The sequence below is a fragment of the Phoxinus phoxinus genome (genome assembly GCF_949152265.1).
Source record: "Phoxinus phoxinus genome assembly, chromosome: 2".
Lineage (NCBI taxonomy): Eukaryota > Metazoa > Chordata > Actinopteri > Cypriniformes > Leuciscidae > Phoxinus > Phoxinus phoxinus.
In genome coordinates this window covers 42,624,966-42,642,592 of record NC_136877.1, presented here as the reverse complement: position 1 = coordinate 42,642,592, position 17,627 = coordinate 42,624,966, and the positions used below count along the sequence as shown (strand labels likewise).

Sequence of the window (17,627 nt, the reverse complement as noted above, 5' to 3'; positions counted from 1 at the left end):
AGTACAACTACTATAACTACATATGCTACACAAGTAGAAATATAACTATTCTATCCAAGTAATAAAAAAATGCACAAAAATGACAGTTTGTGAAAACAATGATAGAAAAATATACTTTTGTAAGTTGCACACACAGTATGAAGTAAACAAGCTCATGTAAAGTGCAAATAAATATATATATATATTTTTAATTTAAATGTCCCCATGATGCACAAGTAGGCCAAAGGATATATCCACAGTTATTTTGCACTGCATGGGGGTGTGGAGCACGTCACAATGTGTCATATCTGAATAGGAAGAGGATGCAAACAAGTTCCTAATAATCACACAACAAGCACAATGACAGATGATTTGAATTAGTACACTTTTTATGAAGGTTGTGACTCCCAGTGAGCACTGGAAATGTTCTTGCGGAAACCAGGTTTCTTCACCTACCCACATCTTCTGATATTTTTAAAGATGGCCACTTAGTTTCTGTTCTGGGTAAAAGGCTTTAGGTTAAAATAAGATTGTCAGATTGCTATTATTATCTTGACCTTAGTACAAGCTGGGATGTTCATTTTGAGAACCTACTTTATTCGCTGCTCATCCCTCAGAAGTTTACAAATGTCATCTAACCAAAACGGGCCTTTGCTAAAACAGTCTACCACACTTCTTGTGAAACTAAGTAGCTAAGTATAAATACCCCATGTTGCAATCTATGCAACATTCTGTCAGCAATATCAACTTAAGTATGCTTAAATCAAACTGCATGGAATTACACAACTCAAATACTCAACTCAACTTTTGTTGCTTTGTAGTCAATACCACGTTTCCGAGCCACACCACTCAAACCACACACTCTTCCCATTGAGCTGCGTTAAAACCCACACAGCTGTTTCTAGCCCTGAGGCTTCATTTCTTGAAGAGTTTCTTTGATGTATGGCTATCAGGAATAGGTATTTTTTAAATGCATCATTGCCCATTCTCGACATTGTTTAGTGCATTTGGAGAACCACAAAAGAGGAAGTAAAAACATGGCTGATGATTGACAACTAGTGCAGGTTGAAGTTAATATTTCATGCTATGTGGCTTCACTTGTAGAGTGTGTGTGTAGTAGTTCCTGTTTCATATAGAAAAACACAACATTTATTAACATTTCAACAACCCAATGGAGGATCTTCAAAGAAGCACTTATTACCTCAAAATTAGTTTTTTCTTTATATCTGTTGGAATATGACATTCGAATCTTTACATGCATATTTTGCTTTGACACATTTCACAACCTCATACATTAACCATTCATCCTCATGAGGGATGCGTTTTTTACACTCTACAGTTATATTAGTGTGGAAATAACACAATGCTTTTGACTAGGCTATTTCATACGATATGATAAACATAAGCACGCATGCATTAAAATGATGTGCGGTGAATCTTGCAGTGATGTGAAGCCGCACCCATCCGCAGTGAGAGGACAGGGAAGCAGAGAAATACCCTCCTTTATGAAGCATATTGCGCCCCCTACTGGTACTTATCTGTTCATGATTTATTTAAGAGTTAAGAATACCAGACAGTTGACGGTAGCCATTGACTTCCATGGTATTTTTCTTTCCTACTATGGAAGTTAATGGCTTCAACTGTCTGGTTACCAACATTCTTTAAAACTTGTTATTTTGTATTCAACAGAAGAAAGAAACAACTTGAGGGCGAGCAAATTACAATTTTCATTTTTTGGGTGAACTATCCCTTTAACAATAACACATCCTTATCTGCAACATTGTGAGCACGTTATATTAACGTGAGCGATACATTTTTGTTACAGTATTTATTATTCTTTGTTAATGTTAGTTGATTAAAAATAATTAAGGCATAAGTTCATTTTTCATGTTAGTTCACATTGTAACAAATACAACTTTTGATTTTAATAATGCATTAGTTAATGTTGAAATTAACATTAAGATTAATAAATGCTGTAAGTTTATGTTAACTAATGAAACCTTATTGTAAAGTGTTACCAAATAAATATACAAAAGTAGTAATACATATATAGATTATTAACTAAATATAATGGCCATGCAAGACAAAAATTTCAGGTAGTAGGCTACCAAATAAAGCAATGATTCCACCCAAATACTTTTGAATGAGATTTATTTAAATAGGACATTTTTTTTTATAAGAATGGTTATAACACAGGAAAGCCACCGTAGATGAACATTTCTCTAAATTAGAGACTGTTCATTTTTAATCCATATATTCACACTTTGGTGAAGAAATCTCATCTATCAGCACAGGGAACACATTGCTGTTCCTCAATTCCCTCCCCCCAAATGAGGGTTTCATAAAACATGAGCACAAACTCCAGGTGCCAATCATGGAGTCATAAAATGTGACATTAGAATTAGTAGAAGCTGCTGTAAACCGAATTCAGATGCAAATGTGTTTGATGCACCGAGAATGAATACCATGCATTCAAACAGTGTGAAGTAATGACCTAAAGGAAGTACAAACAGTGACTTGCAAGCTTACAGAATAAAAACAATAAAAACAACGAGTGTCACATCTGCTCACGTTCTGTCCTGAACTTGATGTCTCTGGCCATTTCTGACATTAGTGTAAACACAGCGCTCATATTTGCCAACTTTTTTGTTCTTAACGGCCAGGCTCATCAATGCAAGGCTTCGGTTATATCTCCTCCACATAGTGCTTGATAGTCAGTACCAGTAAGCCTCATAACCACTTGGCAGTCATGTAAAGAAATACGACAGTGCTTTCAATATACCATCGGCCTTCTCTCACACTACAAAAGGTGCGCACATTTAAAAAGTAAATGAAAAGTAAAACAGGTAAAAGCATTTGAGACTTTAGTTGTTAGTGAGTGAATGTCACTCAAGTTTGCTCTCATGGAACATCTGGTAGTGTGTGTTCGATATAACAGCCGTTTTAAAGAGATAAACGCTCAGCTAAACATCAACTAGGACGAGATGGTTGATAAAAAGGTATGAGTGCATGTTCTAGTCGATCTTAGCTCAAACCAAACATCTAAAATGTTCACTTTCAAAACTGCATTAGACAATGAGAGCAATATGTTGAATCTCATGTAAACGGTCAAGAACATTTCTGGGTCATATTTCACCACCAAAACAAAAAACAAATGTATTTTTTTTTAAATAAAGACATTGCATTTTGAATAAAGAAAATAAACATTTTTTGGGTGAATATTAAACAACACTTTTGCACTGACATTTTCACGACAAATAAACTTCAAATTCTCAATTTCATAATGTAAAAAAAACTGTAAATCATAGATCTGCTGTACTGAATTTATGCAGATTTTTCTGATAAGAATTACTGTAACATCTAAATTGGTACTGAGAATTTGAGGTTTAATTGTCATGAATTTAACGGAGCATAGTTATGACGTAAAATCCAACTGGTACTAAAATTCGGCTATATTTTCTTTATGCAAAATATAATTAATTTTTTTATTTCAGGGTTAAACATGACCCAGATATTTCCGTGTGAGATTCACCCGATTCTACTTTTTATTCATTGTATATATATATATATGCATGTAATTAAGGCTACAGTTACCCTGCTGTTACTATGCCTCTGATTTGGGTGTGCAACTTTCTGGAAAGGTTTTCAACCTCCAGCAAAAAAACAAACCACGAGGCAAAACTGTCACATGGCCTCTTATGTCGTTTAAACACATTCTTGAATATCTGTAAAGAATAAATATTTAGCAAAAAAAAAAAAAACTAAAAAAGATGCATCCCACTCCATGTTACATGCAAGTGTGCTATTTACAGCTTGAAACACACACTTCCGCCCAAAACACAAAGCCACCCAACCAAGCATCCCCAAAGCACAACACACTCTGCATGGCTCAGACCTGTAAAGCTATGCTTAAGACAAGCCAATCTGAACTATAAAAAAACAACTTCAGACGAAAAGCACTTAAAAAATAAAAACGGACTACTGAAGAATCTCCACGGAAAGGTTGGAGAATGAATACATTTCCGTGCCGTGTCGACAATCAACTCTTACAGACTGCAATACTGACGTAGGAGTTTTATTTGAATATTCTACCTTTTCAGTAAAATGAACAAACTCTAGATAAATGACAAAAATCCAGATGCCACGTAAAAAGGATGCAACATGGAGAGGGGCTGCGGTGATGGCCGACACCAAAGCTGTGACTGGACTGGAGACATCGGCGCTTCACTGCTTTTATTTGCTCCAATATGCTTGTGATGCAGCAGTTTTGCTCAGTCTTCAATGTACTCCCACAAGTCTTTCTCATAGCCCTCATGAACGTGCTGTAGCAGCACTCGTCGCCGACTCTCACAGTATCTAAACGGGAGGAGAAACGCAGAAAAGTCCTCAAATGGGAGAAGCTCGACACATTTTTGATAGGAATGTTTTAATAATGTTTCCTATTGGTGATTGTGTTATAACATTTGGATTTGTAGTGGAAATCATTCCAGTGCGCACACGGGTTTCCATAAAGGCATTTCACTGGAGAATACAGAGTTCAAATGGGTCTGTACTAGGGATACCCCAAAATGGAAAATTGGAAATGCCATAAAACATTTTCAGCGGAAAGAGACAATAGGCAGAAAACATAAATGGAAAACAAAACTTTAACAGATTGGATAACAGGAACTTTTAGTGTCCTTTTGCTTATCCTATTTATTATTGTGCAAAAAAAATTTTTTTTAGCATTTATCTAGATGTTTATCTGAATGCTGGTTGATAAATAAAGAGTTTCGTGTTCTCAAACAGATTGTGCACATGCACTACACTGACAGATATTAACCAACATCTCATGTAATGCATTGCAACAGATGTTGGAGACCACAGGTACAGATGTGTTTGTATTACATAAAATCTGTTTGAGAGTTATTTTGAAGTCACTGCCTTCCACTTTCTGCATATCGTAACACAAAAGAGAAAGATCTCTGTGTGAAACTTTCTATACAGCTGTCAATTTAACAATATTCCAAAAAAGAAAGATGTTGTAAATGTACTCCAATGTTTTTTTGAATATATATATATTCTTTTTATATGTATATAAAAATAAAGATTTCATAATTAGAATTGGTAGTCATTTGAAATAAATGCTAATATAAAATGAGAATTTTCAACCCAGTGTCTCCAGAAATCACCAGTTTCTTTTTCAACCAACAATTTCCTTTTCAGTGCATCACTAGTGTGTACATTTCATAACATCCACTGTGTAATAAGTCTCCAAATCATCATGTGTCCATGCATCATTCACTGATACCCTCCCCTTTGCGCTCTCATTTTCCAGCCCACATATTCAAAACTTGTGCTTTACACTTTCCCCGGGAATACAAGTAAAAATGGCGTTTTGCCATCAATGACATCAAACCTGCCCGATGTGTTAGATTCAAAAATGGTGCTTTTCACAGCTTCATGGAGGGAATATAAAAACATAAAAAAGAACAAAAGCACATAACAAAATTACTAAAACTAACTAAAAATAAAATGAAACCTGAACATATAAAAATAAAAGCCACTCATTTTTTTTATAATATAATTAATACTAAAATAACCAGCATAATGTCATGCATTTAAGAAACAAAAACAGACACAATATTGTGCATTTGGAAAAAAATTCTCACCTATACTTATCCTGAACTTTCTGTTTGATATCTTGCAAAGAATCCTGGGAGATATCTCGCTCTAGATAACCCGAAAGCACCTCTGTAGCGTTCTCCAAATCAGCCTGATTGTTCTTTACAAAAAAAAAAAAAAAAAAAGTATTAAGACATCGGTATGTTGATTTCTATGATGTGTAAACAGTGTGTTGCTATTACAACATAGTCGGAATGTTAATCCCACCAATGGCAGACAGATGGAGTGTTTGGTAAACCTGGTCATTATTTTTGTATCCATTAAACAGTCTACCACACGGTTTCGTGAAAATCGAATGAAACACGATTTTCTCCTCACCTCGAAGATAATGGACTGGTTGTTCTTTTTGAGGTAGAAGGCGAAGACGTATGTGAACATAAGCGTGGACCGACACTGGCACAGCACGTCCACGGCCTTCTTCAGGAACTGCACCTCGATCCACGACATGTTGTGTTGCTGCATCTCCTCCATCTTCTGCTTCACCTGCGCATACAGCTTGTGCTCGAAGCGCAAACTCTGCATGTGGTTCATGTAGCGGTTGCAGTAGAAGAGGTAGCGTTGCAAGGCTGCACGGGAACGCTGCAATATGGATACAACATACACAAGAAAACAAGTTATACGTCCATGAATCGAGCTCAACTTAGATAGATAAAGGATGACATGTGATTGCTGTATATAGGTGATGTTGCATCAAATGATGACTAAAAGTACCTCCTGAGCATCTCTGGCAGCCTTTGCATCATCTTCATTGTAGCGATTGCAGTTGTACCTATAATCAGCGAACGTGTTATTTCAATGTATCATATGTATATAAAAAACATAAGCATTTATAAGAGGTGAAGTAGACTCACCAAGCAGAGCCATGGGGCTCCCAAGGGCCGAGACAAACCCAGCAGAACTCTGCTTTACAACTCTGGTTTCGACACACCATGTGATTACAGCCCCCATCTTTTTCAATGGTCACATGACATTTGGGACATTCCTAAGAAAAATGGGAATACCCAAATGAAACCGGAATAATCTGGGTTAATTACAAGTTAGGTTTATTGACATCTTTTTGTGTCATTAAATGAGTGAGCATTTGTGGCCTGTTGCAGATTACAAGCAAATATATACTTGCCTTGTTCTTTAAATGAAAAAAAAAAATGTATTGCTGGCAGTAAAATTTAAAAAAAATGAAGCTTTTCTATTCTGTTTTTATTTTTCCCTCTTTTGTCCTGTGTGTCTGTTTGCTATTGCCAGTAAAATAAATGTAAATGAATGTGTTAAACAAATGGCCAGACCCGTTTAACGTAAAGGTCCTTTTCTCTTTGGACAAAGTATGTACATACTTTCATGTTTTCCATACCACAGCGCACACGCACACACGGGTCCTTGTACCTTGGTATTTGCTGCAATCCAGTTTGATGTTTCACTGTCATCATCACACTTCTTTATCCACTTCCTCAACCACTTGAAGAGAAAAGTAGCAATATTATTAAAGAAAATGAAAACCTCTCATGACAAATCTAATCTAATAATATCAATATCAACAATGGAAATAAACTAACCTAATATGAGTGCAAACATACCTTGCATTTAACAGGGTCATGCCAGTTCTCTCCACAATTGAAACTATAAAAAAGAAAAGAAATTAATGGGAGTAGTTCACCCAAGAATGAAAATCCTGTCATTATATACTCACCTTCAAGTTGTTTCAAAGCAATATGGTGTTATTACATATTAAAAATAACAAAAGGCTGACGTTGAGTCAATAATGACTGTGTACACTAACATAATTTCATGAAATTGTTAAGCTTGATCACCTGTGAGGTTATATTTTTGCAGAAGTGACTTATAAAACTACAGGATAATGCAAATCCACTGAAGCGCTGCATTGCATTCTGCATCAGACTCTTACCAGAACTGTCTCCCGCATTTGCAGCGAACTGGTTTGGCATCAGGATACTGCACTTTGACCACATGGTGGCAGTCAGGAGCCGGACACCATTTCAACAGTCTGTTACACTGTAGAAGAGCATACAGACAACCAGTGAGAGAGACTACAAAACAGTTCACATGCATACAGATATTTACCCAAACGTCACATTCATGCCATTCAAAAGCTTAACTACAAAGACAGCATATGTTTTATAGATTTAGCATCAGCTAGGGCTTTACCATCAGAACGGTTAATATATCATTAGAAACCTTGTATCTCCATATTTTGTCATTTTTATTTTTATTCATAAATCATTACTGTTGGTAACTTTATGTGGGTGTGTGAGTTTTGAAATTATTTAACCAATGAAAGGTATTAAAAGATCTTGACTAAACTCCATTGGAACTGTCAGTCAAACCTCCCCGTCTCGATCGTAAATGAAGTGCAGCACACATTTTGGACCATCTCTGCTTGTTTGCAATGCAACGGTAAATAACAAACTGTTTGTTTGAATAAGTACAGCATTTACTTTACTCAATAAGCACAATATATAAATACTAATGCTTTATGTATTTGAGGAGCAGAAAAGAGTGTCTTAGTCTAGAATTTGTTGTCGAGTCACAGACAATACGGTCTTAAATAGTCTGTGCGAAGCACTTCATCTCTTATAACATGAGATTTTGGCCAAATGACAGAAAAAAACTGAGCGCCCAAATAGCTACAGTAAACTTTATAATCTGTAAATTTATGAAAACAATGCGATGCACTTACTGCATCAGATGCGGTCGTGATAGTGAGAGACAAAGCGTGCATTTAAATACTCGTAACTCCATTTAAGCTTGATGTTGGTCATATGTTAACAATATGACACATGCAAGTGTCTGAACATGTATAACACCGCAATATCATTGCAGAGTTTAATTATTTAAAAAATAGTGTTTTTACCCATTTCCAGAAAAATAGGCAATCTTGGACATGCAAGGTTTCCGCCCGACAGCAGCGAAATACACACATTACACATTATGTTGCGTTGAATACACAAGTTCGTTAGTAATCAGTTAACTGAGTTTATAAAAAATTTTTTATTGTTTCTCAATTAAAATGATTTGATATTGGCATTAGTATTTGGTATCTCTATCCCAGATTATTCAGGGAGTTGCAATTGTGATATTTGCACAATGTAATTTGCATTTCAGACACACAACTTTTTGCAAACAACATAAATAACTTCTTACCTCTACAAAACTATTTGTGATTAAATGCTGATACTTCAATTTCACTTTAGAATCTGTGATCAGTCGCCTGCCAAAAACAACAACAACAAATATTCAAAAAATAATTTAAAACAGATAAATCTTAAAATAAATAGGTTCAATTCACAAAAGCACTCACATTACAGTGTTATCGTCAACCAAAATGTCACAGTTGTGAGCAGGACACGAGATGGTCTGGAAAAACAAAATAAAAAAGTAAGCCACAAATGATACAATTGTAGAGCAGATTCCAACATCAGGTTACAATGATCTGAACAGGAACACACCTGTCCCATCCCTTCCTCAATGATTTTGGTAGTTAAATAGTCACCCCAGCACTGCACGCAGAACTTGTGTCCACACTCTAGACCTGTGAAATACTAGAAAAGGAAACACACATTCCTACCGAATAAATCATCAAGTTGTGCAAAATGAGTCACTTCAATGAACTTCACAGTTTTGGTATAATAGGCTTTTCCAAGGAACTGATAAAGAGACATTTGGCTCTAACTGACACTGACCGAGTTTGGATAGTTGAGATAGCAGATCTGGCAGGGCAAATCCTGACTGGAGGACCGTGTGCTCATTTGTCGCGTTTTGACCTTTTTACTGGGGTTTACGACGTGGCACTCTGTAAACAACTTGTCCAGATTTCCATCGAAGTACCTGCACCATTTAAATGTTGAGAGGAAGACAACTCTTCAATCAGCAAACAGATTCATTAAAAGTTATAATAACTAGGGATGCACTGAAATTTTGGCTACCGAATGGGTTAGTTATTTTCGGCCAAATGCATCGGTTTCGGCATTTCGGTGCATCCCTAATTATAACGTTGTTTAACCAAGCATTGCAAATTAATGACAATGTTAAAATAAATAGAGTAAAATAAATGAAGAAAAATGACATGCCTCTCCATAAGCTTCTCTTTGTCCCAGTTGAAGTGACTAAGGAGTATTCTGGTTATCGTAGCTGGGTTCTGAAAAAGACAATATTGAATGACAGACCTAGTTAAACCAAGTCTCAGTTTAGTTCGAAAAGATTATCTGTCTGACTTTATGCAGCTTCATTTGGGCTTCTGCAGAGGTTTTTCCTGTTGTATTTTCAAGGTACCAACTTGACACAGTCTACGCTTTTGGGGAAGAACTAATAACTGGATCGATCAAAGTTTAGGTTTTTGTCATCAAATCATAGAAAAATATTCAGAGTTTTGAAAGAGGAACTTAGTCACAAGAAACCCAGGTTTATCTGTACTTTATACTCTTGAAATATATTTTCAAGGGATGCATGATATTGGATTTTTGCAAATATCTGATATACATACATTTTTACTTTTGTTTGGAAACAACACCAAGTTTTATGGAAGCTTGTTTCCACCGCGGAATAAAAAAACAAGCAAAAAATATAGCTGCAAGCAGCCATTACGGGGCCAAGCGCAAGCAAGACGACAAGACATGCCAAAGTGGCTGGGAGTGTGAGACCAACTGCAGCAAGGATCAATTGAAGACATTTAAAGATGAATTTTGGCAAAATGGTTGAAAAATCACATACAATAACTAAAAATATGATTATCACCTTCGACCAATAGGTGGCGCAGTTACGAAACTGATGTGATGTGGTCAGAGTGAAGTGACAATGACACATACAAAGTTTGGTGTCAATATGTCGAGGCATTGCATATATAAAGCCTGAATAGTCATTTTGGCATCATGCCTCAATTTTGCCACTGCGGTATACAAAAACGGTTTCGTCTATCGACACGAAATCCATAACTTTTACTCGGCACCGTCTGGAGATGACACGATCCGATTTTGGTGAAAATCGGACGTTCGGTCTAGGAGGAGTTCGAAAAAGTAGGTTTTAAAAGAAAATAAAGATGGCGGACAGGAAGTTTGACTGACTACACCAAAATTGGTATCTATGTTTTCAGCATAACCCAAGGAATCTATTGAGATCAGTGTCATTACTATAGGCAAATTTATTCAAAAGTTATTAGCATTTTTGGAAATTTCATTATAACTTTTGACCAAAAGGTGGCGCTGTCTCATAATCTTTTGAGTACCTTTAGGGCGTTGTACTGATGACCCATACTGAGTTTCGTAACGATACGTTCATGCATTCATAAAATACAGCATTTTAGCACATAATTCAAAATGGCCGACAGCCAAAATGGCCGATATGGACAAATTGGATATCAGTCAACTCAAAATGACGCCCTGAATCTATCGAGACCACTTTTATGATTTTTGGACAAACCGTTCAGAAGTTATAAGCAAAAATAGCCTTTTTTCATATCTCCGGACCAGTAGGTGGCGCTGCGCCGAAACGGAGCATGTAGCCTCAGGTCACGCTTGTGATGACATGTAGGAAGTTTGGTTTGAATACGATTAAGCGTTGCGGAGATACAGCCTTACGTCTGTTTTCGCAAGCGCTACGTAAAATTTGTTTGTGGGTTTTTTCGAAAATTGCTAAGCGAATCAACTTGAATTCCATAACTTTTTGTCGGCATGGTCTGTAGATGATCTGATTCAATTTTCATGGAAATTGGAGCAACGGCCTAGGAGGAGTTCGAAAAAGTAGCTTTTTCGGAAAATTCAAAATGGCGGAAAACTTTTCATGGCGCAAAATGACGTCATTGGGTGCAATCGAATCGTCACGAGGTCAGGAATCAGAGGAAAAAAAGAATTTTGTTTCTAGCCCTTGTGGTTCAAAAGTTATTAGAATAAACATGAGTGAAACTTTGGACAGTTGGTGGCGCTAGAGGGAATGACTTAGACACACCAAAATTGGTGTATTTAATGTTGGGACTGTCCTCTATCCGAATGTCAAACCATTACAACTTTCCCGCGATCGGTTCTATGGGCTGCCATAGACTCCCAGAGCGGAAGAAGAAGAAGAATTATTTTTGGTACGGGAACAGATACAATAGGTGCCCGCACCTTCAGTGCTTGGCCCCTAATAATAAGGGAACCTTTTTGCCATTTATAGCGCCACCTATGGTCCGATCTGCATGAAACTCGGCACGCTTGTTCACCATGTCATGACACATATGCTCAGCGATTTTCGTGATGTTCTGAGTTTTTGTTTAGGATTTATAGGCTTTTGACTGTATTTTGCCCCGCCCATTTTCCAAATGACCCTGTTATAGCCAACCAAATGCAAAAATTCTACTTTTTTTCAAAAACTATTGATCGAGAGAGTCCAGAGAAATGTCCTAGACTGGTTTGGCTCCGGTCGGGCGAAAAACTAGGGACTAGTTCGCAAAAGTAGGTTTTGGACAAAATTCGACATAGCAGAATTTTTTTCTGGCCTAAATCGAAATCGGAGATGGCCATTTTGTCCGCCTTGAGCCAAGGATTCCAACGATTTGGGGCACTTGATCCTGGGACAAACGGTCTAAGAGCTATGATCAATTTTGAACTTTTGGTTGCTGTAGCGCCACCTATGGGCCATTCGGGGTCATACTCTGATAGGTTGTCCCCAAATCGAGGCCTACCATCTGGCCAGGTTTCACGTCTCTAGGCCTTACGGTTTGGCCTGCACGATGCGTTTTACGAATCCTTAATTACAATAGGGTTTCAGCATTTCATGCTTGAACCCCTAATAAGATTGAAGGCTTTTTGCCAGTTACAGCGCCACCTATGGTCCGATCTCCATGAAACTCTGCATGCTTCCTCACCATGTTCTGACACATATGCTCATCAATTTTGGTGAAGTTCTGAATTTTCATATGGGATTTATAGGCTTTTTAGTGTATTTTGCCACGCCCCTTTTCTAAATGACCCTGTTACAGCCACCCAAATGCAAAAGTTCAACTTTTTTTTCGATATTTATTGATCTAGAGAGTCCAGAGAAATGTCCTAGACTGGTTTGGTTCCGATCTGGTGAAAAACCTAGGACTAGTTTGCAAAAGTAGGTTTCGGACAAAATTCGACATAGCAGAAAATTTTTCTGGCCTAAATCGAAATTGGAGATAGCCATTTTGTCCGCCTTGAGCCAGGGATCACAGTGGTGTGAGACACTTGAGTCTAGGACAAACGGACTCTAGGAGTTATGGGCGATGTAGTACTTTTGCACTAAATCTGTAGCTGTAGCACAACGTAAAATTTGTTTGCGCGGTATTTGAGAACGGTTTGACGAATCAACACGAATTCCATAACTTTTTGTCGGTACAGTGTGGAGATGATACGATTCGATTTTGGTGAAAATCGGACAAACGGTCTAGGAGGAGTTCGACAAAGTAGGTTTTGACTGAAAATCAAGATGGCGGACAGGAAGTTCGGCCAAATATGGCAAACTTGGTATCTATGTTCTCAGCGTGACCCAGCGAATCTATTGAGACCAGTGGCATTTCAATAGGCAGATGTATTCAAAGGTTATTAGCCTTTTTGGAAATGTTGTTATAACTTTTGACCACAAGGTGGCGCTGTTTCGAAACTTCTCACGCTCCTTCAGGGCATCGTGCTGATGACCCATACCATGTTTCGTAACAATCCATTCATGCGTTCTTAAAATACAGCATTTTAGCACAAAATTCAAAATGGCCGACAGCCAAAATGGCCGACATGGTAAAATTGGATATCAGTCGACTCAGCATGTTGGCCTGAATCTAACGAGACCAATTTGATGATTTTTGGGCAAACTGTTCAGAAGTTATAAGCAAAAATAGCCATTTTTCATATCTCCGGACCAGTAGGTGGCGCTGCGCCGAAACGCAGCATGTAGCCTCAAGTCATGCTTGTGATGACATGTGGCAAATTTGGTCTGAATCCAACAAAGCGTTGCGGAGATACAGCCTTACGTCTGTTTTCGCAAGCGCTACGTAAAATTTGTTTGTGGGTTTTTTCGAAAATTGCTAAGCGAATCAACTTGAATTCCATAACTTTTTGTCGGCATGGTCTGTAGATGATCTGATTCAATTTTCATGGAAATTGGAGCAACGGCCTAGGAGGAGTTCGAAAAAGTAGCTTTTTCGGAAAATTCAAAATGGCGGAAAACTTTTCATGGCGCAAAATGACGTCATTGGGTGCAATCGAATCGTCACGAGGTCAGGAATCAGAGGAAAAAAGAATTTTGTTTCTAGCCCTTGTGGTTCAAAAGTTATTAGAATAAACATGAGTGAAACTTTGGACAGTTGGTGGCGCTAGAGGGAATGACTTAGACACACCAAAATTGGTGTATTTAATGTTGGGACTGTCCTCTATCCGAATGTCAAACCATTACAACTTTCCCGCGATCGGTTCTATGGGCTGCCATAGACTCCCAGAGCGGAAGAAGAAGAAGAATTATTTTTGGTACGGGAACAGATACAATAGGTGCCCGCACCTTCAGTGCTTGGCCCCTAATGACCTTTATTATTTTTTATTCGGTAGTACCAGAAACAAGCTTCCATAAAGTCTCTCATGTGCAGTCAGCAGGGATTATAAGACAATTATTGTTTAATTTCAGTCGGTTTTGAGAAAAATAACTGTACTTTTTCATTTCGGTTTCAGAACTCTGAGATGCATTCAAATGCCAACCTGAGACTGAATGGGTGCCCATCCAAAACAAGGACACATTTTATTTCCACTATTGCACCATGAAGCCTTTAACAGCTCAACTTAGGGGTGATATAAGAAATCAAGGAAAACGGTCTGGTATTGTTTTGTCAGGTTTATCTTATAAACTCCCAACACAACACTAATGTGTGGGTTTTTTCATAAGCTACACAAATGTATAGCCTAAGTACTAAACATCATTGTCCAATATTACATGATTAACATGTTATTTTGTATAACAACACGTATGCCAGAAACTGATGCAGCTTTCTTTTTAAGTAGGAAATCCCTGATCTAAACACTTACAAAATACACAACAGGTACCAGTGGTTGTCATTCATCCATGCACAAATAAACATTTGTAATTTTTCACCAAAGTTTTCTGATCTCCACTAAAGTTGGATGCTAAAGTTGCACTAAAGTTAAACCCCCCAAACCATTTTAAAGTGTATTTGTGTTTGGAGAACAAAACATGTTTCACAACCACAAGCTTAAAAACTGTCAAATTTTAAAAACAAATGTGTCAAGTAGCATTAACGTTAGCTGAACTGACAGCTATAAACTTTAGTCTGCTTCAAAAACAACAACAAATCAAATATAAGCACACATATATTTGACTAATAACATACGATTTAAGAAATACGATGCGTTTAGATATGCTTAAAATAGGCTATGTCAAATAAAGTTCAGTCTCTGTAAACTGGGTCGCGCTAGCAGAACTAGCTAAATCTAGCTTATAAAAAAATCACTTGAATTCACTAAAATAACACAAAAACACCAAAACGTAAAAATAAAAGAGTTAATGCAACACCATTTAGATAAAAACACCCCGCTTCATTTCGCATCATTCGGCCTCACGTATCAGTTATTCGCTAATGCTAATGCTAACAGCATCAGTCATCCATATAAACAAACTTATAAACTCGTTGGAAAAATCACAATAAAACTGTTTGCTACGTACCTGTATGACCTCGTTGACCTCCCTGATGCACTCCACCATGTGCTGGAGGATCTGCTCGGTGGTCAGAACCTCGAAGCGGTAGTCCTCGTCCTCCTGCCCGGGCCCCAGGCCGCCGCCGCCGGTGTCAACGCAATCGTCGGGCTCTCCTCCGGCCACCGCGGGGTCCAGCAGTTCCACCTCGCCCAGGTCCAACGTGTCATCCTCGGCCTCCTCCTCGCCGCTGTCCTCGCTGCACTCTTCCTCCTCTTCTTCCTCCTCCTCTTCATCATCAAACTCATAATTGTAGCCCTCGTCCGAGTCCATGGCTCACTGTTGTATGGGGTGAGGGTGACTATAATAAAGTGTCAGTGTGTGAGAGTGTATTGCTGTTTGACCTGCGCTTTACTGACTGAGCGGATCCTTATTACCCGCCGCGTCACTGCTGCGTCACTCACTACATCCTGACCAATACATAATACATTCGCCGATTCTCAATTGTAATGAATGTTATTGTAATATCTTATATTTCTCGCATTGTAATTATGATATAGAATATATAGGATATGTCATTATTTTATTGGCAATTTGTTTAATTAATAAATGTACATTTCAATACCCAAATTTAATAATTTCCTGAAAGTGTCAAAAGTTCGAAATTGTATGTCGAAATTTTGAATCTAGCGTAATTTGATTCATTGCCTCTTTATATCTAATTTAATATAGGCCTAATCGTTTTTTTGTCATCCTTTATTTTAATAAGCTGTCATCCAATGTTATTGTAGGCCTACTTAATTGTTCAATAATTTTTTTTGGATTGTAGCCTACTTGTATTTGGTTTGTTCCAAAATGATCCAAAATAATATTCAATAATAATAATGCATACTCTTGATTCTTTTCCTGAGCCAAATAGAGAGTAAAAAATGTGTTTCTGCAAAGGGGTAGAAATTATAAAGTAAGACCCCTTTTATTTATTTATTTTACTGGAATAATTTATTTGAAAATCTAAATTGGAAAAAAAAGTGGCCCTTCAAGTGACAAAAATATTTTCTCAGTAATATAGTAAAAGAAGTCTCCTTGAAATTAATTAATTAATCAAACATTTTGAATTAATATCAGTTTTATATTTATTCATGAAATGTTCATTTTGCCAAATTCACACAGAAACTGTCATTCATTTATTTTGGGCCTGACAACATACTGCAGTGAACACCTTTGGTATTAATGTATAAATATAGAAGTATCATTGGCTTCGAAGAATAGAGTGCTATTGAGGATGACACCCAGACTCTTAACTGTGATTCCCCAACTTTATTGTCAGCTGAACCTCTTTGCCCTAATATATTTATATAAGGTCAATAATAAAATCAAGCCAATAATAATAAAAAGTTAACTGTTCTCTGGTGTCGGTTAATGGTCACATGACAGGTAAACAGGTGTTGTTATTTTTAAATGATCAATTGATTGTATTTATTATTTGATTATAATTTAATTACTTAAAGGTGGGGTATGTGATTTGCAAAACGGCTGGCAGATTTTGAAAATACACAACTCAAATGGTCCTACCTTCTTTCCTTTGACTCCACCCATTCAAAGAACATGGACCAATCAATGGTACGACCGATTGATTGACGCACTTACTGTCCAATGATTCTAGGTGGTCTTGGAAATGATTGGCTGGAGTTTTTCGAGTCCTGCCCGTTCCACGGATGATTAAATTGCTTAATTTTTATTTCAGTGCTTCTAACTCAGTAGCTGTAAGTGGGTTAGGAATAGGATTTTAAGTGATTTTGAAAAAATGACCAAAAAAGAGAATTACATACCCCACCTTTAATGGCATTTCATTAAATTCACAAACCCCTGTCGGGAAACCCTGATGAAATGTAATATTTAATGCATTTCGTGTTGTTGATAACACACAATGAAATATATATTTTTTCTCTTTACATTTTTATATCAATAGGTACAAGATTATCCTATTCAAATAAATGTGATAGTCGAGTCAGATCAAAAGTAATCAAAAAGTAGCCAGAATACAATGAGTCATTTAGATTACATTACTAACTACAATTTTTTGTAAGTAATCTACCCAGCACTGTCTAGGTTTTACTGCTATTGCGTTTTAGAAAGTTATCAGAAAGCCAATCTCTAAATTCAGCTAAACAGCTGGACAGAGAAGGAACCAGAGGGCTTGGAAGACAGAGCAGGGTGCCATCAGCGTAGCAATGAAAATGGTTACCCACATTTCCTAAAAATACAACCAAGAGGAAGTATGTAAATAATAAATAGAAGAGGACCCAAGACAGAACCCTGAGGAACACCAGCGGTAACTTTAGATA

The 17,627-nt window shown here is 37.2% G+C and overlaps 1 protein-coding gene across 1 annotated transcript; it reads right to left on the bottom strand.

The window, feature by feature from the left end:
• Positions 1–2,114: 2,114 nt before the first annotated feature.
• Positions 2,115–15,777, bottom strand: arih1l (ariadne homolog, ubiquitin-conjugating enzyme E2 binding protein, 1 like). Its single transcript, XM_079586982.1, has 14 exons — positions 15,313–15,777; positions 9,726–9,793; positions 9,339–9,483; positions 9,105–9,197; positions 8,957–9,012; positions 8,800–8,866; positions 7,544–7,650; positions 7,215–7,257; positions 7,024–7,095; positions 6,495–6,625; positions 6,355–6,412; positions 5,962–6,222; positions 5,631–5,743; positions 2,115–4,335 (listed from the first exon to the last, which is right to left on the bottom strand). The coding sequence occupies exons 1-14, from the start codon at positions 15,613–15,615 to the stop codon at positions 4,251–4,253; spliced, it is 1,602 nt and encodes a 533-aa protein (XP_079443108.1). The 5' UTR covers positions 15,616–15,777; the 3' UTR covers positions 2,115–4,250.
• Between the last annotated feature and the right edge of the window lie 1,850 nt (positions 15,778–17,627).

What these genes read in the sequence shown, in the direction of transcription:
- arih1l (XM_079586982.1), bottom strand. Translation starts at nt 15,615, where the DNA reads ATGGACTCGGACGAGGGCTACAATTATGAGTTTGATGATGAAGAGGAG. An exon ending in AGGTCAACGAGGTCATACAG is followed by an intron (nt 9,794 to 15,312) that starts GTACGTAGCAAA and finishes TGTCTTTTTCAG; the next exon opens with AACCCAGCTACGATAACCAG. An exon ending in ATGACCCTGTTAAATGCAAG is followed by an intron (nt 7,096 to 7,214) that starts GTATGTTTGCAC and finishes TTTCTCTTCAAG; the next exon opens with TGGTTGAGGAAGTGGATAAA.